Source organism: Saimiri boliviensis, chromosome 1 (assembly GCF_048565385.1).
Source record: "Saimiri boliviensis isolate mSaiBol1 chromosome 1, mSaiBol1.pri, whole genome shotgun sequence".
NCBI classification, from domain to species: domain Eukaryota; kingdom Metazoa; phylum Chordata; class Mammalia; order Primates; family Cebidae; genus Saimiri; species Saimiri boliviensis.
The window spans coordinates 180110436-180135950 of NC_133449.1; the positions used below are offsets into that span (position 1 = coordinate 180110436).

The 25515-nt window shown below is 35.7% G+C and overlaps 1 protein-coding gene across 2 annotated transcripts in view; it reads right to left on the minus strand.

Annotated features, from left to right (window-relative positions):
- The window catches only part of CHSY3 (chondroitin sulfate synthase 3), a 290568-nt gene that overhangs the window by 126921 nt on the left and 138132 nt on the right, over nt 1–25515 (minus strand). The window contains exon 3 of one of the 2 annotated variants that reach the window (XM_074381824.1): nt 14045–14132. The exons of the other annotated variant lie outside the window; for it this stretch is intronic. Coding sequence (XP_074237925.1) covers nt 14045–14132 — 88 coding nt within the window. The remainder of the gene's footprint in view (nt 1–14044; nt 14133–25515) is intronic. 2 annotated transcript variants of the gene reach the window in all.

Below are 25515 nucleotides of genomic sequence, written 5' to 3' on the forward strand. Positions count from 1 at the left end.
TGAGAACCAGACATTTCAGTTTAGTAAACTGAAGTCTCACCAAACTGGAAAAGTCGATGAATGGCGTGATTAAACAATGATGTCAGAAAATAACATATTTACCAAATGGATCAAAGTCAGACTAGAAATGCAACTTTAAAAGGGTGAGACCCTTTTAAACTGGTGACACAGTAGTGCTGTCTTAGATAGTTTACACTTAACTAGCTTTACTTGAGTTGTGAAGCTGATCAGTAAGGTTCTTAGGGACAGTCTTTGGTAGTCTGTGATCTTCACCAGTTTCTCAGATTCACCCAGGAACAGGAAGCTACCCCAGAGAATACAAAGAGTAACATAAAGGATGGACCCTAGTGTACTCCATACAATTCCAAGAAACAACCTCATTTTCTAAGAAGTGCCCTAAAATCCCCATAATCAGAAATTCTAAGGAAAGAAGCAGATGAAGGGCCAATGGCCTACACAAGTTGTTTTTTGTTGCGTTTTGTTTTGCTTTTAATTTGTGCTAAACAGAGGCCGAGGGCTATCACTAAATCTTCAATAAATATTCAAGTATTAGGACAGAGCTTTTACAAGTTGGTTCTAAATGTCAAAGTTCCTATTAGATAGCAAAGGTGTTCTTATTTTAAAGTGGATTTATTCCTTCAAAATAATGAACACTGAGTTCATATTTTACAGGCAAAATCCAAATAACCACCATTAAAAAAAACAACATTTTAAATAAATTTAACTGTTCTGAGGCTTTGGCATCTGTTGGCTCAGTAGTAGCAAATAAATGACTTATTCCAGATCAATGAGTTATAGAAACCACGTTCTGTTCACAGCATATGCAGGAAATCAGCGCACACTTGGTAATGAAAAAAGTGAAAGAAACTACTTTTGCAAACTGATGTGTGCAAAGTCGAAACTACACATGGGTTCCTGACTGTTCACAATAAATATATTCCCCCCTAGGCAGCTCCTCAGAGAGGCATGTTCTTAAATCTAATACAAACGGAGTTCTAGAAGAAGGAAAAGCAAATAGTATTTCATACGTAGCACAATTATTTGGTAACCTATCCAGATTTTCTCTTTTCTCATGGTGAATGACTTTGTTTGGACTTAGCTTTATAGACCCTGCAAATCACCTGGAAGAATTCTAGGAGCAGTCCTTGCTCTTGAGAATTCTCTGATATTTGGCTCTAGATAAAGAATCAGGCATATGCAGATTTCAACATCATATACTCACTATGTAAAAATGTGAAGTCAATGAATATCAGACAAGACTTTCATCTGTTTCTTAAATTGAGCAACATTATTTGAACTGTTTTTGAAATTCTTAACATGAACCACAGAAGTAGGTTTGTCTCTGAAATTTGCCTAGAGCAAGTAAAAGTAATTTCAAAACCACCTCCCTTATCCAAACACAAAAAGGATGGGCAGTAAAGAATTGAAGCAATAAATAGAACTCATCTCCAGTCCTTCCGTAGCCACTGTATAATTATGTGAAAACTCTTTCTGTCAGCCTCACTTTCTCTGTGTAAAATAGACCTTATAACTACATGACATGACTCCTGTGGGGACAGGAGAGAATATGTGCAAAACATCTGGTACATTCTGGATAAAGAGTATGTACCTAAGTAATCACTAAAGATATATTAGATGGGAATGTCTATCATCTTATGGGCCACCGATGAAAACATTTTAAAATATAAGATTGTCTGCAGCCATAACAGCAAGTCAGTTGTTCCGAAGTCTTCCTTAGTATAGCTGCAAAGTCTCCTGTGACTATATTTTTATTAGCGTCTGAATAGGAAGGCAAACTTAGTCAATATGAGTGATATCTCCTAAATCATCTTCAAAAAATTTACCGTTAGCAATCGTCCTCATCAGTATTGTCTTCCTTCATTATCATGCTATGGTTTGAATGTGTTCCTTCCAAAATCCAGGTGTTGCCAATGTGATAATATTAAAAAATGGGGCATTCTAGGAGTGATTAGGCCATGAGGGCTCCTCTGCAAGTGAATGGGATTAAGACCCAGATAAAAGAGGCTCCACACAGCATTAGGCTAGCTTGCTTTCTTGCCCTTCCATCTTCTGCCAGGTGAGAATGCTGCAAGAAGGCCCTCACCAGACACCAAATACTGGCACCTGGATCTTGGACTTATCAACCTCCAGAACTGTGAGAAATAAATTTCTATTGTTTATAAATTATTAAGTCTGTGGTGTTCTGTTGTAGCAGCACAAATGCACTAAGACATAACAGAACTCCTGGGAAATGAAAATACTGCATTTATAAAAAGAGAGTACATCCTCTTCAAATATTTAATGACAACAGTAACAATGAAAGTTTCTTAAGAGGAATGGAGATAGAAATTTAGAGAAACAGCAAGACAAGAGATATAAAACTATGACACAAATGTATATTTGAGGTGTCACAACAATGAAAAATCAGATGAAGAACATTCTAGTACAGTGACAGTTTCACTACTGAAATGCATCCAATTTTGTGAACCTTTATGAAAATCATTATAGAAGTATAAGGAAAAGTTGGGCTCCAAAAGTTAAAGACAAAAGCCTTATTTATGCTGAGAGTCCTTTGTTTTCTTCTTTATTTTCAGCTAGTCTCCCCACCCCCCATATCAAATACCTGATGAGATTCAGGCCAGTAGACATATATTCACAAAACTATTGCTCGGATTACATGCATACAATAAAAAACTATAAAGTTTATGTTCAGTTTTAAAGTGGTAAGATAATAAATTTAAAAATCAAAAAATAGATGTAGCCATTTAATATAGAAGACCAAATTCTACTGCTGAATCTTAACAGATGTTAAAATGCAAGAAAGAAAAGAATGCTAAAAGAAGCCACACTCAACAAAATCCAGAAGCTATTTATTATCCACCAAATGCAAATTTCCTTTTAAATGGAAGTCTGTTTTTTATTTGGGAACTCAATCCCATGTGGAAAAAATCTATATTTTTTTCAACATACTTTTAAAAAATTGTACAGGCAGAGGGTAGTTAATATATACCTTAAAATATGCTTGATATTTATTTCAGCCTGATATATAGCCTGAATAAGTTGTTTACTAAAAAAAATAAACTTCATAAACTCTGGCAAATATGCAAATTAATAGAACAAATTATAGTTTGTACTAGCCTCTGGACCTAATGTTTAAAAATTAGGTCTCTAGTTTATAGAAACATGAATTTCCTTGGAAATTACTTTGATTTTACTGCATTTAAAAATTTATTTTGTTTTATATTCAGAGGGCACATGTGTTTGCTTGTTCCATGAGTATATTGCATATTGATAGAGATTAGGCTTCTAGAGTACCCATTACCCAAATAGTGAACATTATATCTGACAGGTAATTTTTCAGCCCTCCCTACCCTTTCAGCCTCTCCCTTTTTGGAGTCCCCAGTGTCCATTATTTCCATCTTTATGTCCATGTGTGCCCACTGTTTAGCTCCCATGCATAAGTGAAAACATTTAGTACTTGGTTTTCTGTTTCTGGGTTAGTTCACTTAGGATAATGACCTCCAGCTTCATACATGTTGCTGCAAAGGGAATTATTCACTCTTTATTAAAATGGCTGTAACATTCCATGGTGTATATATACTACATTTTCTTTATCCAGTCAACTGTTGATGGACACTTAGGTTGGTTCCATCACTTTGCTATTGTGAATAGTACAGCAATGAACATATGAGTATACTTGTCTTTTTAATAGAATGATTTCTTTTCCTTTGGGTAGCTATCCAGTAGTGGGGAATTGCTGGGTTGAATGGTGCGCTATTTTTAGTTCTTTGATAAATCTTCAGCCGGGTGCAGTGGCTCATGCCTGTAATCCCAGAACTTTGGGAGGCCAAGGTGGGTGGATCACAAGGTCAAGAGATTGAGACCATCCTGGCCAACATGGTGAAACCCCATCTCTACTAAAAATACAAAAATTAGCTGGTTATGGTGGCATGCAGCTGTAGTCCCAGCTACTTGGGAGGCTGAGGCAGGAGAATCACTTGAACCCAGGAGGTGAAGGTTGCAGTGAGTCAAGATTGTGCCACTGCACAGAGCAAGACTCTGTCTCAAAAAAAGAAAAAAAGAGAAATCTTTATATTATTTTCCTTAGAGGTTAAACTAATTTACATTCTTACCAATAATGTCTAAGTGTTAACGTTTCTCTGCATCCATGCTAACATCTGTTTTTTTTTTTTGACTTTTTAATAACAGCCATTCTGACTCATGTAAGATGCTATTTCATTGTGGTTTTAGTTTGCATTTCTCTGATGATTGGTGATGTTTAATATTGTCTCATGTGTTTTTTGTCTACTTGTATTTCTTCTTTGGAGGAATGACTGTTCATGTCCTTTGCCCAGCTTTCAATGAGGTTGTCTTTTTCTTGTTGCGTTGTCTGCGTTCCTTATAGATTCTGGACATTTGTCTTTTGTCACAAGCATAATTTGCAAATATTTTCTCCTATTCTGTAGGTTTTCTGTTTATTCTGTTGATTATTTCCTTTGTTGTGCAGAAGCTTTTAGTTTAATTAAGTCCCATTTGTCTACTTTTGTTTTTTTGCATTTGCTTTTGGGGTCTTCATCATAAATTCTTTGCTTAGGTCAGTGTTGTGAAGAATTTTTCCTAGATTTTCTTCTGTGATTTTTAGTTTCAGGTCTTACACTTAAGTCTTTAATCCAACTTTAGTTAATTTTTGTAAATGGTAAGAGATTAAAGAGATTCATCTGCATATCACTGGCCTATTTTTCTAGCACCATTTATTGAATAGGGTGTCCTTTCCCCATTGTTTATTTTTTTGTCAACTTTGTCAAAGATCAATTGGTTGTATGTGGGTTTATATCTGGGTGTCCTATTCTGTTCCGCTGATCAAAGTATTTATTTTTATGCCAGTATCATGCTGTTTTAGTTACTATGGCCTTGTAGTATAATTTGAAGTCAGGCAGTATGATGTCTACAGATTTGTTCTTTTTGCTTAGGATTACTTTGGCTATTCAGGGTCTTTTCTGCTTCCATACGAACTTTAGGATTTTTTTAAATACTTTTATGAAAATGACATTGATAATTTTATAGAGATTGTACTGAATCTATAGATTGCTTTAGGCAGTATGGTGATTTTGACAATATTGATTTATGTAATCCATGAGCATGAGATATTTTTCCTTTTGTTTGTGTTATCTATGGGGTTTGTTTCATCAGTGTTGGTAGTTATCCTTTTAGAGATCTCTCACATCCTTGGTTAAATGTATTCCTAGGGGTGTGTGTGTGTGTGTGTGTGTGTGTGTGTGTGTATATGTCTACTGCAAATGGGACTGAGTTCTTGATTTAGCTTTCGATTTGAATGTTATTGGTGTATGGAAATGCTACTGGTTTTTGCACACTGATTTTTGTATCCTGAAACTTCACTTAGTTTGTTTATTAAGTCTAGGAGTCTTTTGGAGGAGTCTTTAGGTGCTCTGGGTGTATGACCATGTCATAAGCAAACAGAGATAATTTCACTTCCTCTCTTTCGATTTAGATGCCTTTTATTTCTTTCTCTTGCCTGACTGCTCTGGCTAGGACTTCCACCCTTATGTTGCATGATAGAAGAGTAGACATCCTTGCTTTGTTCCAGTTCTCAGAAAAAAAGGCTTTCAGCTTTTCCCTGTTCAGTGTGGTAAATGTGGGTTTGTTGTATGTGGCCTTTGTTATCTTGAGGTATATTCTGTCTATGCCTAGTTTGTTGAGGGTTTTTATCATGAAGAAATGTTGGACTGGACTTTATTGAATGCCTTTTCTGCATCTATTGAAATGGTCATGTAGTTTTTGTTTGTACTTCTGTTTATGTGATAAATCACATTTATTGATTTGGGGATGTTGAACCATCCTTGCACCCTGGAATAAAACCCATGTGACTGTGGTAAATTATCTTTTTGATGTGCTTTTGGATTCAGTTTGCTAGTATTTTCTTGAGAATTTTGCATCTATGTTCATCAGGGATATTGCTTTGCAGTTTTCTTTTTTTGTTGTGTTCTTGCCCAATTTTGGTAGCAGAGTGATACAGGTTTTACAGGAGTTAGGGAGTAATTCCTCCTTCTTGACTTTTTGGAATAGTTTCAGTAAGACTGGTACCAGTTTTTCTTTGTACATCTTCATTTCATTTTTTTAAAATGTGGCTCAGATTTGAGATTTGATTAACAAATATAGCATTATGCGGTATTTAAAGTTAAAATTAACTGTACTATTTTTGTTATACCTTAAGATAGTCTTCTGTCATAAAGTTCATCTAGTATATATATTCATTTTCTGATGTGAATAAAATTAATTTTGTGTCGATAAGTCTTTCGAAAAGTATATGATACCTTTTGAAACTTGGTAATGTTCTGTGGTAAAAGTGAGACAGACTAAATAATTCCTAATTATATGGTAGTTGTAGTTGGTTAAAACATGTACCCCCACCCCAAAGATATTTATTCACTTCAAATCCCTTGAAGTTGGGACTGTTATCTTATGGATAAAGGGTTTTTCAGATAGATAAAAAAGGTTTTGTAGATGTAACTAAGAATTTTGAGTCAAGTTCATCCCAGAGTATGCAAGTTGGATCCTGTTTTAGTCAGGGTTCTCTAGTGAAATAGAATCAATAGACAAAGTCAGAAATAAGGAGGGAGATTGGAAGAGGAAGAGGAGGAAGAGGGGAAGGGGGAAAGGGGGAAAGGGGGGGAGAGAGAGAGAGAGAGAGAGAAAGAAAGAAAGAAAGAACGCAGAGAAAGACTGGGTTTAAGGAACTGGTTGGAAGAGGAAGAGGAGGAAGAGGGGAGGGGGGAAAGGGGGAAAGGGGGAGCGAGAGGGAGAGAGAGAGAGAGAGAGAGAGAGAGAGAGAGAGAGAGAGAGAGAGAGAGAGAGAGAAGAACGCAGAGAAAGACTGGGTTTAAGGAACTGGTTCCCGTAACGGTAAGTGCTGGCAAGTCCAAAATCAATACTGCAGGCTGGCAGGCTTGAAATTCAGGTAAAAGTTGATGTTTCAGTCCTAAGTCTGACATTTATAGATTTATAGATCAGGGTAGCAGACTGAAAACTCAGACAGGATTTTTATGTTACAGTCTTGAGACAAAATTCTTTCTTCTCCATAGAAGAAACCTCAGCTGATTGCATGAGGCCCATCCACATTGTATGGAAGGTAATCTACTTTCTCATAAATGTTAATCACATCTTCGAAGTACCTTCACAAAAAAAAAAACATCTAGATAAGTGTCTGACCTAACAATGGAGCACCACAGCCAAGTTGACACACACAAAAAAATCAATCTTCATAGGCCCTAAATTCAAAAACAAGTGTCTTATAGGAAACATACAGAGAAAAAGGCCATTTGAAGATAAAGAAAGCAAAGAGAGGTGGACACAAGTCAAGGAAGCTGGCAACAGCAGCAATGATGAAGAGGCAAAGAATGAATTCTCCCCTGGAGCCACAGAGGTAGTGCAGCCCTGCTGACACCTTGATTTCAGTCATTTGGCTTCCAGAAATATAAGAGAACATACTTCTGCTGTTTTAAGGCACCCAGTTTGTGGTAATATGACAGCCACAGAAAAGTAATAGATGAAAATAGAAAATTAATATGTTCCTCATACTTTTAACCAATCAGTCTAAATATTTCTTCTTCTTCTCCTCCTCCTCCTTTTTATTCTTTTGAGACAGAGCTTCACTCTTTTTCTCCAGGCTGGAGTATAATGGTGTGATCTAAACTCAGTGGAAACTCCACCTCTTGGGTTCAACTGATTCTCCTGCCTCAGGCCCCTAAATAGCTGGGATTACAGGTGTATACCACCATGCCCGGCTAATTTTGTATTTTTAGTAGAGTTGGGTTTTACCATGTTAGCCAGGCTGGTCTCTGACTCCTGTCCTCAGGTGATTCACCTGCCTCAGCCTCCCGAAGTGCTGGGATTATAGGCTTGAGCCACTGCACCCAGCCATTTCTTGTCTACTATATTTTTTATGATATTATATGATTTCATCTTTTCTTGTTCATTTGTCATCTACCCATTATTAAAGGATAATTTGTCACTGAAGCATTTTAAAAGCAACAAGTACCTTGCACCTAGATTTGATAATGAAAATCAATATGATCAACAAATACAGATTGTTAAGTGTAGTCACAACATGGAAAGAAGAAAATCAGACATTGAAGGCTATCTCTAGAGGCATGACAGCAGTGGTGGAAAAGAAGAGCTATTTTAAAGAAAGATTCATTACAATGTCATTGTGTTTTCAATTTAAAAAAGAGAAATGATGACTCAAATATAACTAAATACTTGAGATTGGGGGCATAGGAAACAAAGATACATCTGAGAAGAAAGTTGAACAGAGATGCTCTGTCTGTCTCTCTCTCTCTCTCTCTCTCTCTCTCTCTCTCTCTCTCTCTCTCTGCATATATGTGTTGAGGTAGGCAGAATAAGAGAAAGGTTGAAAGGAGGTGGGAGAAAACAGATAAAGATTTGAGAACTGAGCATTAATAATGAAAAGTTTGGAATATGTTGAATTTCATGAATTGGGTAAACATCTAGGTATGAATATCTTCATTAACAGAGTTACTACTGAAGAAGGTATGGAGAAACAAGCCAAAAATTATAGATGAGCCCGTCATTAGTCCTTCTATACTTGCATTAATAAGCACTGTCATCCAACAATATAATTTAATGTGATTTTTGCTACCAGCTCTGAAAATGAATGAAAATCCTACAAACAGTAAGATATGCTCAGCTAGGTTAATAATGACAAATATTAGTATTGTGGGATCATCGATAAAATTTTCCTTTTAAAAGTATTGCACTATGTTTTCTGTACTTTTAATACTGGGCTATAAAAAGGAAAGAAAAATAGTTTCAGAAAACAGTGATAACAGTAAAAACAATTGGGCGGGCGTGGTGGCTCACGCCTGTAATCCCAGCACTTTGGGAGGCCGATGTGGGTGGATCACGAGGTCAAGAGATTGAGACCATCCTGGTCAACATGGTGAAACCCCGTCTCTACTAAAAATACAAAAAATAATCAGCTGGGCATGGTGGTGCGTGCCTGTAATCCCAGCTACTCAGGAGGCTGAGGCAGGAGAATTGCCTGAACCCAGGAGGCAGAGGTTGCGGTGAGCCGAGACCGCGCCATTGCACTCCAGCCTGGGTAACAAGAGCGAAACTCCGTCTCAAACAAAACAAAACAAAACAAAACAAAACAGTAAAAACAATTATTGTTCTTACTTGTAACTAAAACAGTTATTTAGAAGTAATGTACTACACATAATGTCAGAATCATAAAATATGTTACAGAAACAGTTTCACTTTATATAGTCCAAGAACTTAAGCTTCTCCATAATTTCAGGTATTTTTTTTAAAAAAGAAATGCCAAATATAAACATATATAGTGTTTCCAGGTAGTAGGTAGTCTTTGTGCTTTCTGAGTATTGACTCACATAGTCCTTTTAACAACCCCATCAGGCAGACACTATTATTATTCCTACTTTATATATGAGGACGTTGAGTCACAGTACAGTTAAGCATGATGCCCAAAACCACACAGCTAGTAAGGGCTGAGTCAGGATTTTACCCATGATCTAAAAATCACTAAGCTATACTACTCTATGAACTGCATGCTATAAATAAAAATGACATTTAAGATTTTGTGATAGGTATTTGCAGACTTAGTATCTTTTTTTATTGAAATGGAAACAAACTGTAAAACAAAAAGATTAATTCTAAAAGTCAAGCTTCCACATATCCTTTGCTTTTGATCAGTGAAGATTCATCTTTGGTTCATTTAAAAATTCCTTTTCTTACAAATCACAACCATATTTAACAGCCCACAGTGTTCTAATACAATTCTATCAAGGCTCTTTAAGCAAAAGAGAAAGAAAAATTCTAAAGATGGGAACCACAGTAAATGGAATATTATCATTTTAACAAAACAGAAGCAAATTTTAAATCGAAGTGAACACAAAGCTGTCAGATTAACTGCACAGTTTTTTTTTCTTTTAGACTAACTTTTCTTTCTGATGAACCAGAACTTTTTTCTTGAACCAGCTGAGTCAGAGAGTTTGTTTAAATGCCAAATCCATGCCATCAGATACTTTCTGGGTCAATGAACTGCTTCCAACCCTGGGAAGTTAGGATGCTCAGAGGAAAGAAATTGCAGTTTGAGGTTTTCAAGGCGTGTCATACTGACTTCAATTCTTAGATAGAGCTTTATAGGCATTCACTTCTTCCACAAGGAAGAATCTTAATAAGCATCACTTTCAGGTAACATTAACACTTATATGATCAAAAAGAAAGGAGAATCAACACCACTTCTTATTCCCCTTCCAAATCTTTCTACCAGCATCATTTTTTATCATATGTTGTCCCAGGAGCCACAATGACAATTCTGCAGGGAGAAGGATGAAGGTGCCACTGCCATTGCCCTACATGAGCTCAGACACTGAATACATCGTCTTGTCAAAATGCCCGGGCCCCAGTGGCACTTTGCCTGGAAAATTGAGTCCCTTTCCACCACAGTGGTTCTGGCAACAGTGGCAGCAGCAGCAGCTGTTCTCCTATTCAAAATATTATTTGGGATGTGGAGAGGATACACATATACTACGAGGGTGTATGTGTCATCTCATTTTATGTCCTCAAAGCCATGATGAAATGATTTGATTCCATGAAACTAATTAAGACATTTCAGCTAAGTAATAGCTGAAGAAACTCCCATATCTGTTTTAACATTTCATCAGTACAAAAAGGCGAAGAACTTAAAATGTTTTCCAGTTGTTTCCAATTTTTGTTTCTCAATCCACGTATTAAAGAAAACCAGAAAAAATCTGTATGCTATGTTATTAATGGATATATTCACTCATTATAGCCATGTATCATAAACTATGAAATAAAAACAAAAGCTATCTTTATAACACTTTTGTAGACTGCCATATCCACAGCCCCAAATGACTTTTTTTATAAATGGCAAATTCTAAGACATATTGGCAGAAAGGAGGGCATGTCAAAAACACAGAATTGTTGAATCACATCAAGCAACTCACATGCAAAACAATCACCCAGAATTGGCTCAAGATGGGGATCAGAGCACATGCTGCATTTCATTTTCCTATCATAAATCCCCATACACATCAGAAGGCAGAGACCCAAAGGCAGACATATTCCCTATAGGGTGGAGAGTAGTGATAGAAAATTTGAGTAGCCCAGGAGTCCTTCACCTCCACATGCACACTTGGACCAGAGACTGAGAAGGAGATATGATTTTCCATCACCATACTGAGACCCCACCTGGCCCTGCTGGAGCAGTAAATGCCCCAGTTGACTGACTACATTCCGTAGGATTAGAAAACCTCCACATCCAGAGGAAAAACTACTAGCACACTCCAACTTCACTCAGCAACACAGCCTAACCTCTCACACAATGAGTGTAGTCTGAATGCAATAAAATGTTTCAGTAGTCACATAATATTAAAAGCTAGTATTTACTAATACCAAAATACTTCACTATTCTCATAACATTAAAAACTAATACCCATTAAGTGGTAGGTTTCCTTTCAAAGCATTCCATGTGTTAATAATTTAATTCCCATGAAACTCTGTGAAGTAAGTTATTATTATTTTCATTTTATATATGAGGAGACTGAGGCATAGAAATGTAAAGTCACATTAGTCACAGGGTAACATAGGGAATATTAATATCATAGGACCAGCAAATGGTACAGCAGGAATTTCATCACAGGCCATGGGGCTCCAGGCCTTATCTTCTTAACTACTTCAGTAGATTTTTTCTTGAGCTAACAAGGAATCCTGATTCCAAAGAGGAGCACATAGATATTTGAGGAAACCCAATGCCATGAAAAGCAGCTAATAAATATTAATATATTTGAAAACAAAGTTAGAAAAAACTTCTCAAAAATTTAGATTAAGTGTAATTAATATCATCAGGGAAAATAGGCTATATCCATAATAATTAATTTTCAGAGAAATGACAAAAATGATCACTGACATTTAAATTTCAATAGATGAGCTGAATAAGAGAATGAGCAAAGCTAAAGAACAAACTAGAAGAATGAGCCAGGGAATTCTCCCAGAAGCAGTTAAAAATACCAAGAGATACAAAGCGTGAAAGTAAAGCCAAAGGATGTGAAGGACAGATTCCAATATTTGACAACAGGCTTTCCAGAAAGTAAGAATAAAAAAATAAAGCATAAGGACATGTAAAGCAAGCATGGAACAGAATGTCTCAAAACTGAGGAAAGTTTTAGGTTCTTGGATTTAGAAGTTCTAATGAATGCTGGGAAAATGAGTAAAATAAACATGTCTTGATATCTCAGGAGGAATTCACCAGATTTATGAGGAATTTATATTTCATTTTTGAGCAACTCAAAATTAAGATAACTAAAAATATACCTAAAAGTGACCTGACCTAAGTATACCCTTTAATTTTCCCGATTTTTCATTAATCTTGATATTCTTCCAATCACCCAGGCTCCAAACACAATGCTTTCTTTAACTCTTCTCTTTTCTAGCCATATTTATTATATGGTTCTCCTTTATCTTTCCCTATTATAAGGAATAGAGACTCACTAAGGCCAGCAAAGGAGTCACTGTAAGACACATGTGACATGATAAAATGATTAAGATAAGTGGATCATATAAAAGTTTACAATCAAGACACATCATAAGCTTGACCTCCTAATTAGAACTGAAGGATAGTTCTGGAACTGAGACAGTATGTGTGCATTTGAGAATCAGAAACATGAGGAATGACCATCATTATTAACAGATACATTTCTACTCTATGGATTCTTTCTACAGATCTGCCTACCAGGGCTTCCCACCTCCAATTCACTAATTCTTTCTTTTCATCCTATGTAGCTTTTGCTTAATTATAGCTCTTGCATGCTTATACTTTTAACTAAAAGTAAACTCATTTTGGTCCTAACTTTGACTCTGCCCTCATTGTCTATATATTAAAATCTGTTACATCCTAGTTTTCATTTTACTTAGCTATCATGTGATTCTTTTCTCCTTCAGGAGACTAAGTCTATACAGACCAGCTATTTTTCCTGTTAAAACAAATTCTTTTTTAATTGTTCAATTTAGGAGTGTTCCTCTTTGGGAATACATAAATTATTGCTCTGTGTCTAATTGTTAGGATACTGCCTTCCTCTGAACTTAACAATATCTATCACTATACAACTGGCTCAACAGTTCATCATGGTCTTGTTAACCAATTCACTCCTTGTTTGTTATATTTCATAATTATTAAATTTTTATATTGTTTGCTTATCATGGTTTATAGCTTTCTGTCTCTTCTGGGCATTCCTGTTTTAGTACTGGAGCCTATTCCAGTACTTAAAGTTACTGAGTCAATTTTTCTGTCTTATGTAGCATCGAGAAAATTTAAATGCATCAGCTTTTCATTTGTAAAATAGAGGCAGAAAGGGGAAATTAATGTCTGTGGATATTATCTGATTATAATATTTAAATGTTATTAAGATGTGAAAAGTCTTGGGCAAAAGACATAGGCTGCCTTTTATAAGAACTAGAAAAAAAAATATTTCCCAAGTTTGGTTTCAGCACTTCTTGATTGGACACAAGTCTCTCTGTTTTCCCTTTGAATAAAATCCCCACTTATTTTCTCTCACAGCAGTTCATAAAATAAGACATTCATAAATATTTTAAATTCAAAAAATAAAAACTGTTGTTATTGATGGTAAACTGGCATCAGAAGTGCCGTGGGACCAATGCTTTGTCACAAAATATTCATCAATATCTTTATGGATGATAATTCCAAAAGCAAAAATCTTCCCAATGGTAATGATGTAGCTAATAGTTACATAGTTAATAGAGAGAGAAGGTATCTGATCACAACTCTTCCCCTCACTTGCTCTGGAAACCATGTCCCCAATGTGGGGGGGAACCCCCAGGAATAATGACTGCACCATGAACTGCTCACTACTCCTCACTGTAGATTATTGGTGGGTTCTTGAGCCCAGATTGGCTAATCAAATTTCACTCTCCCCTGAGAGAGATTGGGTGAGAGGGAGTCCAGTACCTCTGTCTATGGGGCTACACCATGCAGAGCAGGAGCTGTGGGAATGACCATCTATGGCAGTGTGGACTGAGAGTTCGTGAAAGCTCATCTGCAGAGAGAAAGAAAAGAATGATGCAGATACACCTAGAGGAACAAGAGAGGGGCAAAGAATAGTTCTTGGTTTGCTGTGCCCTAATCCTTTTGTTACATTTCAGTTTTGTTTTCAAGGTGAGGTTTTTTTTTGTTGTTAAATAATTTTAATGCACACAGTTGTCATTCCCAATTCTACCTCTGATTTTTTTTTCTTTTATGTTAATGAACTGTATCTAATGTAACTGCCTGTCACCTTCTCTGGCAACTCAAATTCTAATATCTGGTTTACAAATCCATTCATAATTTACCACAATTTGCTTTTCTCCCCTTATTTTGCCCAGAATGTTTCACTTGTTTTGCATTTCATCTGCCCTGATCTCTGTCCCCTGAATGCACTTTAAATGTTATCTCTTTCTTTTTCCCATAAGCTTTTTCATTTCCTTAAATGTCTGATTCTGGCTTATCACTTTAGTAATCAAGCTTGTCCCCCTCACAGAAAATATCCCTGTCCCATCCCCCAGGTATTTATGACATCCTATGATCATTTCTAGGTGATTCATTGGGGTTCTATTAGATATATATTCATATGGTGTGAGTTTTCTTCCCCAGTGTGTAATAACTTGATTATACTGTGAGCACTGCAGGATCACTGTCTCAAAAACATGTTTTTCTTGGATGAAGAAAGTAAAACAGCCTAGAAAGAATCAAAATTTTGTAGGATCTGATAGACAAATGCACAGCCTTTAAAGAACTTTCGCTCCTTAAAAAAAGTTCTATAAAGATTTTTCATTATAGTCTTTATATTTTACTTACAGAAGCAACAAATGAATGTAACTTTACCCTAAAAATAAATCCAAGAAATATAGAATTGCACAGAACATAGTATGAAGTTTCCCTACTTGCACACCCACCTCCACCACATCCTCATCTCCATCCACTCCCTTCCACAGAGTTGATCATTGTTAAGTTTGGTACACATTTTTCCTATCTCTTACTAAGGATTTACTTGTAATTATAAACATGTTTTCCTTTTGTTAAGAAAAATCAAATAATACTTTATAGCTTTTAAAATTTTTTTCTGTTTAAGAATATATTTTAGCCGGGCGCTGTGGCTCAAGCCTGTAATCCCAGCACTTTGGGAGGCCGAGATGGGTGGATCACGAGGTCAAGAGATCGAGACCATCCTGGTCAACATGGTGAAACCCCGTCTCTACTAAAAATACAAAAAAGTAGCTGGGCATGGTGGCACATGCCTGTAATCCGAGCTACTCAGGAGGCTGAGGCAGGAGAATCGCCTGAACCCGGGAAGCGGAGATTGCGGTGAGCTGAGATCACGCCATTGCACTCCAGCCTGGGTAACGAGCGAAACTCCGTCTCAAAAAAAAAAAAAAAAAAAGAATATATTTTATATTTTTGTGATAGTACATTTAATAATACCATATTTTTGTGATAGTTGCATTAACAAACCAAAGGTGGGTATTAATACAATCATTAACTTATTGATGGACAGTAACAACAATGCCACAGTGGAAAAGACAAATTAAGGTGTTTCATGTGTCAGCTGAGTATGGTGACAATTCTGCTGGCTGCTTTTCTCCAAACCTTGCTGGGTCTAGCTGACTGATAACGTATGTGTAGCTGAGTGCCAATATTGAAGATGAGTACATTTACATAGGCCTAGTGAAAAATTCTCATTTCCTTGATCATTAAGACAGATTCTTATCTAGAACTTGAACCCAACTCTATGTGATTACAGTGCCTTTTTATTATATCACTTTTTTTATTATATCATGTTTCTTTTCATTATATCACGTTTCAAGTTTTAAAACATAAGGTTTTGTTCCTAAATGAGTGCTTATTGAATCTTTCACAGAGTGTAAATTCTACATACAACTAGCTATTGTTGTACAATATTAGAAAAAAATTATTATTTCTTTATAAATTTTTGGTATTTAAAAAGAGCAGTTTGTCAGAAACAGATTTCATGACATAACAATAAATCTGTATTCTTTATGTAGACTTAGCACTCTTTCCTCTAGTTGGCAGATAATGTCATCAATAATGTCCCCCTTTATCAATAACATATTGCTTAAAGATACCACGAGGAAATTTAAGTTATTTTAGAACAGGTAAAGATAATGAATGGAAGCTAATTTGAATGATTTGCATAAAATCTTTTAACATGAAATAGAAGACAATTGACATACAACTGCCAGGACTTTTATAACACTAGAACAGAATGCACTAGTCAAAAGAAAAGTACTTAAATATAATGCTGTTGTAGTCTGATGTGTATTCATCTACATGGAGTAGTAAACAAATCCCTGAAACAGCAGGTGGGTTAGTAGTAATACTTTGCTTCTCAGTGTTCAAATATTAAAGAGATAAAGCTTACAATCATACCTACAAGTTTCTCCAAGATTTCTTTAAAGTGTTGAAGAAACAGTCTTAAGGTACAAGGTTCTACTTTTAAAATGCTTGGCAAGGCAATCAAATAAATATAAATCATAGATAAATTTTTCTGTCTCACTAAAAGAGCAAAATGATGATCCCCTTATTCCCCCATTGTACTACTTTACGAAGCAGAAGAGGCTCATTTCTTCCCATCCTTAAATTGCTAAAGAAGAGGCATGGTGATTGATAATATTAAAAAAAAAAAAGATGGTCAGATATATAGGGAATGTTTTATAATTGATTCTTGGCTATGGAACAAAACCACCCAATTATGCACCAATTAATTAGTGCATCAAAGAGCATTTTATCATGACATTTATAAAGCGCATCCTAGTAGAATTTTATACTTTATCAGATAAGTGAGCTTATCTTGTTGACAACCACTCCTTCAAATAAGTTATATTTAAAGGTTTTTTCCAGGAATTCTAGATAGGTTCCCTAATTTTGTGGAGCTTCTTATATGGTGGCCTTTGGTCTTGGGCAACAAGTAACAGAATATCGATAATGACTTCTTGTTGTTTTCCGTGGTATGTGCCACATATCTGTGGGAAAAATATAAGGGCACACAGCTTTAATAAATTTTCTTTCATAAGAGAAGCCCTGTACTATACAAGCATGTTCCCAGATGACATAAAGATAAGCTCCTGTTTTTGTCAATGAAAGAATTTTTAAAAATATCTTCTTGGTGTGAAAATTTCAATCACTAAAATCAAAATTCTCAACTCTCATAAAATAAATGTCATATTTTATCTTTTATTTAGAAATTCTACATCAGTTCTAAAGTGAGAGTTTAGAGATGTATTAATATAACTCATGACTTAGAGCCAAATTACAAATGTTGTAAATTATGTAACAACTATCCCATCCTTTTTGCTGCAACTTTGTAAAGGGGAAAAACCAGAGCTGAAAACTAGGTTTTACTCACCATCAAAATTCTGTGTGTGTGTGTGTGTGTGTGTGTGTGTGTGTGTGTGGTGTCAACATTTGAAATTTACTCTCTTAGCAATTTTGAAATATATAATACACCACTATCAACTATAGCTGCCAGGTTGTACATCTCAAAAAATCCACTCTTTCTGTCTAAATGAAATTTTGTATTCTTTGACCACCATCTCCCCATTTCACCCAACTCCCTAGCCTCTGGTAATCACCATTCTACTCTCTGCTTCATATATATATATATATATATATATATATATATATATATATATATTTAAGTTGTGTTTTAGGTTTGAGGGTACATGTGAAGAACATGCAAGATTATTGCATAAGTACATATGTGGCAGTGTGGTTTGCTGCCTTCCTCCCCATCACCTATATCTGGCATTTCTCCCCATGTTATCCCTCCTCAACTCCCTACCCCCTGCTGTCCCTCCCCTAGATCCCCCCCACAGACCCCAGTGTGTGATGCTCCCTTCCCTTTGTCCATGTGTTCTCATTGTTCAACACCCGCCTATGAGTGAGAACATGCAGTGTTTGATTTTCTGTTCTGTGTCTGTTTGCTGAGAATGATGGTTTCCAGGTTCATCCACATCCCTACAAAGGACACAAACATCATTTTTTATGGCTGCATAGTATTCCATGGTGTATATGTGCCACATTTTCTCTCTGCTTTCTTAATATTCATTCTCACCATCTTACTGACAAGTTGGAAGATTACTAAGGAAAGAGAAGGACTTGTAGAAAATATGCATAAGAAGGATAATGAAGAAGAAAAAATAAAGAGAGAATGATATGGTGGGTGGAGGAAGAGAGAGAGAGAGACAGAAAGAAAGCAAGAGAGAAATGTGCCAGAGTAATTAGCACAGATCTGGAAGTTATTTGTTCCCTAATTCAACAAAGGAGCACATTAAAAAATCTGCAGAGACAGGGCTCTGCCCTATCTAATTCTTTCTCTACTACAAGCTGCACTCCATAGATTAAAGGAGACAGAAAAAGAAGAGTTGCATCTGTTGTATTAATTATGCAAAAAGAGTGATTATTTTCTAAAGGTATACTCTGAAAATCATAGTTTCAAACTACAAAATAATAGAAGGAGAAGAAACTAAAAATATCTAGAAAAACTCATCAAGGAGCAGGAATATATTTCAGCAAATAGCACATATTTCATTATATATATATATTTTTAAACTCCTGCCTTTTTGGTGGATATGGAGGGTTCTTGGATGCTAATTACAATATTGAAAATAATAAACCAAACATATAAAAGCCAGCCCTGCATGGACTATTGCTAATGATGAGGATTAGACTTAAGATCCAACAGGGCAGAAAAGTAGACCTCAGAAGAGCCCATCTCTATCCATACACATAAACTAGATCCATACTTAATTCTATCTAATTTGTTCATTTTCTCTTCTTTTCTCCTCATTTTTAAAACCTTTTCCTCTTTCCTAGCTTTTTCTTTTTTCCTTACTTCTTTTTTCACAGTCATACACATGCAAAAGTGATAAAACCATTCTTTACTTTTACTTTAAAAAGAAAAAGGATGGCTAACACTGATATGTACAAGTTAACTCAAACAAAAACCTGACAATAATTCTGTTCAGTAATTACAAAAAGTGAAATGTTATATTAAAATTTGAACTGACAAAATTAGTTAAACTATCGATTTGCATATACATAATGCAATGATAGTATTTGATTTGATTAGATAATGAGAAAAGTGATAAAAATATATTGATCTCCATTTCCTGGTTTCTATACTTTAAATGGAATTAGGTATTATTTTTACTTTGGTATTAGTAAGAGTTCGGTATGCTGTTATTGAGGATTTTAGAATATAAGAAACATGCATTATTTGAACTTTATTCATCTCAGCTAATGAACTACACCCAACAGACTTCTATCATATAGAGGAGAAATCTATCCAGAAAAATTCTGGGATAAATAAGAGACCATGATCATTTCTGGGTGACCAATAAATTACTAACCTATAATATTTCAGAAGAAAATTCTTTTCTACAATGTGGTATTTAACTTGTAATTGGTCAAGGTGTATTTGTAAGATTCTGTGGCTGGGGGCCCTGTCTGTTTTCTTTCTTTTTTTTTTTTTTTGAGACGGAGTTTCGCTCTCGTTACCCAGGCTGGAGTGCAGTGGCGCGATCTCGGCTCACCGCAACCTCCGCCTCCTGGGTTCAGGCAATTCTCCTGCCTCAGCCTCCTGAGTAACTGGGATTACAGGCACGTGCCACCATGCCCAGCTAATTTTTTGTATTTTTAGTAGAGACGGGGTTTCACCATGTTGACCAGGATGGTCTCGATCTCTTGACCTCGTGATCCACCCGCCTCAGCCTCCCAAAGTGCTGGGATTACAGGCTTGAGCCACTGCACCCGGCTGTTTTCTTTTTATAACATACTGAGAACTCATGTACTTTCTACATAGTAGGTGAAAGAAAAAAAAAGAATATTTGCTGGATAAATGAGTCATTTCAACTCCTAAACGTAGTTAAAATTTTAGGGAACAAATATCAGATAAAAGGTGAGGTGAGCTAAAGTATTTCCAATACATTCTTGAATATGAAGAAAATATTTCCTCTTTTATTTTTATTTTCCCAAGACTTTTGCAGGATCAAATATTGCAACTTATCAAATATAGTTTTAAATTTTATTTATTTTTCTTATATTTACTGAAGACATGTAAATAAATATACCCACTGAAACAGCATTAGAGAAACAATACTGTATTTTAAATTTTAATTAATTTTAATAATTTAAATTAAGAAAATTTAGATTTAATGTATTAATTTAATAATTAAAATTCAAAATTCTAAACAGATGACAATTGAATACATTGAACTTTCAATTAACTTGCTGCCATTTAAGAGGTCACAAAATAATCTGATTTTCTATACAGACACTTTTAGTAGTAAATTAAAAAACACTGAAATGCTGATTTTATCCAAGGAATCTAGAAAAATTATTTATTGGTGCTTAGATATCCATTTATTGAGGATCTCTGCTCCAATACCCTGTCCCCAAGTTTAGTTTTTCTGTTGTTCCAATGTAGATGATTAGGGTGTTGTAACTGGCAATTGATTGTATCTTTCATAAGGTGGTAAGCTCATTCAAGTCAGGAAATGTGTCTTATTTGATATTGTCTCTACTTTAATAATAAATCTGCCTCTATAGGTGCAGCTTCCCACAAAGTAGCTGTTTAACAGATACTTGAGATAATCACAAGATCAAATCCATTCGCTTACAAATTTAAGGTCAAACCCAAACTATGATGAAAATCTGATTTTGAAGCACTATAATAACTAGCCAGATTTTATTTTCATGAAGACATTCCTCTGAGCATCTCTGCAAGCTTTAACTCTATACTTTAGCATATTCTAAAAGAATAGCATAACATACATAGCATTTGGTTATAAATCAGTATAACTTCAGCAATAATGTAGTTCACCTTCATTTGCATGGTACATGGCTTACTAACCTTCAAAAAGATTTTGATGCAAGAAATCTAAATTCCAAAAGCAGCATCACTTTGACTTAAATGTAATGTGATATTAATAAAGTGGCCTCCTCGAGCCAGTACTTTTTCTCTTTAATATGGTAGTTTTAAAGACGTGGGTTTAATGACATGAGTTATAATAGTCCCTTCCTGCCCTTAAGTATTGCTAGCATTATTAGAGTTGAGACTCTTGCTTACAGAATGAACAGAAGAGTAGATTGAAGCCACAATAAATGAGGCAAGGGTTTCAAGAGTTCAGCATACCTAGATATTTAGTGAGAATTTCTTCCCTTCACTCCTTGCCCTGCCATTGAGCACAAGAAAATTGCCAGAGCAATCAAGTTTGAAGCACATCTTGGCAGGGTTGAGATCCTTTATCCACTCTGAATAAGCACAAGGTGTTCATATTTGCTGACATAACAGTGATAAAGTTCCCATCTCCGAAAATTTACTGATTGGGTAGGACTCAGAGTGAGGCAGATTAGAGGAAGAATCCACAAAGCTTCAGCATCCTTCACAGGAAACAATAGTTTCAGGGCAATGGCATCCCCATGTACTCTCACAGAAAGCACCAAATCTACATCAGATAACCTTTCAGGCACACAGACAGAACTAATTAGTCTTATTTCTGCTCGGATGCTCTTGGGATTAATTTCATCTTGCCCCACATCCCTGTGTCACTAGCACTCAGACCTCCAGGATCATAACCCTATGATGCACACTTTCATCCCCCATCATCCCCCGTGTGTTCTGTGTGCGTCCCCTAATTCACATCTCCACTCCATTCTAAACACTTTAACGTTACCTGCAGAACCCCATGTCTGTGTACCTAAATGTACCTCTACCCTCAATGTCTTTTAAAAGTATCTCCTTCATCTTGCTGTAAGTCAAATGTGAATGTACTCTTAGCATATTACTGTTTTACTAGCCTTCCCTAGTGAGTGCTTTTTAAATTTTCTTTTACACGCTATGTGCCTCAGGTCCAGGAGGTGAAGATGAATGTTCTCACTCTACTTTTCCCATTTGTAATTCATTTATTTCTATTGAAAACCCAAACTGACAGGCATGGTGGTGTGCATCTGTAGTCTCAGCTACTTGGGAGGCTGAGGTGGGAGGACTGCCTGAGCCCAGGAGGCCAGGCTGCTACTTAAGCCATGTTCGTGCCACTGCACTCCAGCATGGGCAACAAAGTGAGGCCTGTCTCAAAGCAAAACAAAACAAAACAAAAACAAAAAAAACTATGCCATCCAAGTATGCTAGCTGCCATTTTTTCCCTCGTGTAATTTATCAAATTTGGGTCACACTGAAGATCCTTGAAGATCTATTGAAGTATCTTCTCTGTCATCCTTCTGTGTTACATCAGCATCTTGGGAATGACCCATCCAATATGCTGACATCTGATTCCTTGACTTTGTCATCTTCAGTAAGCTTTTCTTACATCACTTGACAGCTTCCCATTCCCAAAATAGTACCCTAGTCCTAACCTTCCCTAGAAAAATATCCCACTTCCTTCATCTTCTTTATAATACATATCTCACTCTGACTATATTCCTCTAGCCTTTTCATTGACTCAAATACATTTGAAAATTCCATTATTTCATAATGACTTTCACTGACCAATCCACTTTTCTGCCACCCACCACCATCCCTTTTAGAATCACTTATTTCTTTGCATGGTTTCAGTTCCACAGTTTGTCACTAGTTATTGCCTTATAAATATTTCCAACTCCTTGGCTATCCCAGAAAAACTGTTTCCTACTCTCCAAAATGATTATTTAACACATTTCCTCCTCCCAATTCAGTTGCAACAGTTTATCCCAATTCCTTTCCCTACTCACCTTAGCTAATGATTGTACCTTTTGCTTTAAGAAGCTATGAGATGAGAGTTCCCTCATCTTCTTACCACTGAATCTAGAAATCTGCCCACATCTGTACGTGTCCTCCCTGCCTTCTCTCTCATCACAATGGAGGAGGAGTCCCTTCTTTTTCACAAAAGGCCAATTTCTTCACTTATACTCTGAAACATACCTTCCTTTGTCTCCTTATGGATTTTATTCTGGAAAGATATTATCATTGCCTTGTATATAGATCATGAATTCTTCCCTTCTGTTATGTCACTCTAATAAATATGCAAAATGATGGTTAAGTGTTTTATATCTTTAAAAAATGCATATCTCCTTTGATCTCATATTCTCTCCAGCAACTATTTTTCTTCTCCCTGTTTCAAGGCCAAAATGGCTTCACCTGCTCTCCTCTTTTTCTCCTACCATTTGCTTCAGTACTCACCAATCTGATGTGTGTCCACCACACTTCTGAAAAGTCTCCTCAAGTTTACCTACAAAACCCCATGTTGCCAAAATCAATAATGCTGTTTCTATCTTCCTATTTTAGCCACAGGTAATGCAGCTGACCTCCTCTCCCCTTCTTGAAACACTCTCCTCTCTTGGTCTCCATGACAATATGCTCCAGTGGTTTTTATATTACTTTCTTAGTGACTTCTTCTTTCTCCTCTACTTGACCTCCAAATAATAAAGTTCCTAGATAATCATTCTTCAACTGATCAAATTTTCTCAGTATACATTAAATATATACCTTCTTCAAGTAAACTTATCTGACTCTGAGCCTTTAAATGCCATTTATATTTGCTAAGATTTACATATTTCAGCATATGTATTTCCAACTCTGATCTCTCTCTGAGCTTCAGACTCCATTCAGCTGTGTGTCTGACATCTCCATATTGATGTCTAACATGCATTTTAACCTCAGCGTGGCCAAATCTATGGAACTATAAAGCTGACAATGGAGACCTTGCATCGTGAAATGGTGTTTTTCAACATAAAAAAATCTCATATTGAATCTAGAACTAAATTGATTAAATCCAGAAGTCAATCTTTTTCACCAATGAAGTTAAAGATTTTTTTTCTATTATCTTTAGAACAACTTTAAACACTATAAAACTTGTGCATACTCCAGGTATTTTTTCAATAATTTCTTAAACTAATTCTGCTACATGACATCAAATATAATAAATGACAAACCAGTATTATATGAGACTTACTTCCATACTAGAAGGCAACAATACTGCCAAAAGGATAACTGTATTGTCAATGCCCTACATTTAGGATTGTAGACGGCTAATGGTCTAACTCTCAATTTAGAGATGCTGCTGCATTTTTCCTGCCTGCCGAAACAGAGAATGCAAACAGACCTATATGGGCAAGACTGTGAAACAGGGCACATAGCTGAAGTAACTTCCATTTTCTAAGTTCTCCCCTCTCCAGACATCCAAATTCATGCAAATCTCTCCTTTTCAATCTCTAATTCCTTAACTGAAATCTATTCTGAAGGAAATATCTGATGAATCACCCCCCCCATGTTATATATAAATTGTAGTCTAGATGAATAAATGACTTCTTTTAGGAGTATGACTTTAACAATATATATTTATTAAGTATATGTTTATTAATCTTAAATGAATAGATAAAAATTAAAAATTATTTATTTGACAATAAATTTCAATTTAGCACAGAAAAAAAAAAAACCAATAAAAATAATCTCTAACTTGGAGGATTTTTGTGTTTCTGACCTAGTTTACAGAGGCAGTCTTAAGGCAAAGGTCTCCTTGTTAACATAGGATTTAACATTTAGATCACAATTAAGGAAAATGTCTTAGCTTTTTCACTGGACCAACAATAACTCTACATAAATTTCTAGCTATAGGATAACTATCGAGGCCAACTACTTAACTCCTTATGATCCAGGTTTGCAAACCTGGATCATAAGGAGTTAAGTAGTGCTGAATTAATGTTTATTTGCTGTATGAAGAGTAATAAATTAAAAAGAGTAGTGTACTATTTTGGCAGGTAATAACTGTGCTACTAACCATAACTGTTACGTATTTTTATACATAGAAAAAAAGCGATTGATTTGATCTCTAATGCACCATCATTTAAAAAAAAAATCTTAGTACCTTTAACGAATTGAGACTAGAAATGCTCTATAACAAACAAAATACTGAAATAGTTTCATATGTGCAAGTTGCTATCAAACAAAATGACGTGTTTGTCTTTTTAAAACCAACAGACAAAGGAATTGATACTGTAATGAGAACGTATCATTTTAAAATTATAATAAAATGGTCCAACAATTCAAAATTAGAGTGTATGAATATTTATTTTGCCTTGATCTAATTAAAAATTTGCCAGGATAATTACTGTTTGGGGGAAAATGCATATTAGTGAGCTGCTATGCTATAATAAATTTATATGCAAATTAAAAGCTAGAAGGTAGCAATGATATCCTCTAACAGAGGGGACTTAGAAAAAAAATTTGGGAGACAGGGTCTCACTCTGTCCCTCAGGCTAGAGTGCAGTGGTGCGATCTTGGCTCACTGCAGCCACAACCTCCTGGCCTCAAGGGATCCTCCCAACTCAGCCTCCCAAGTAGCTGGGACTACAGGCATGTGTCACCATGCCCAGGTAATTTTCTTCAGATT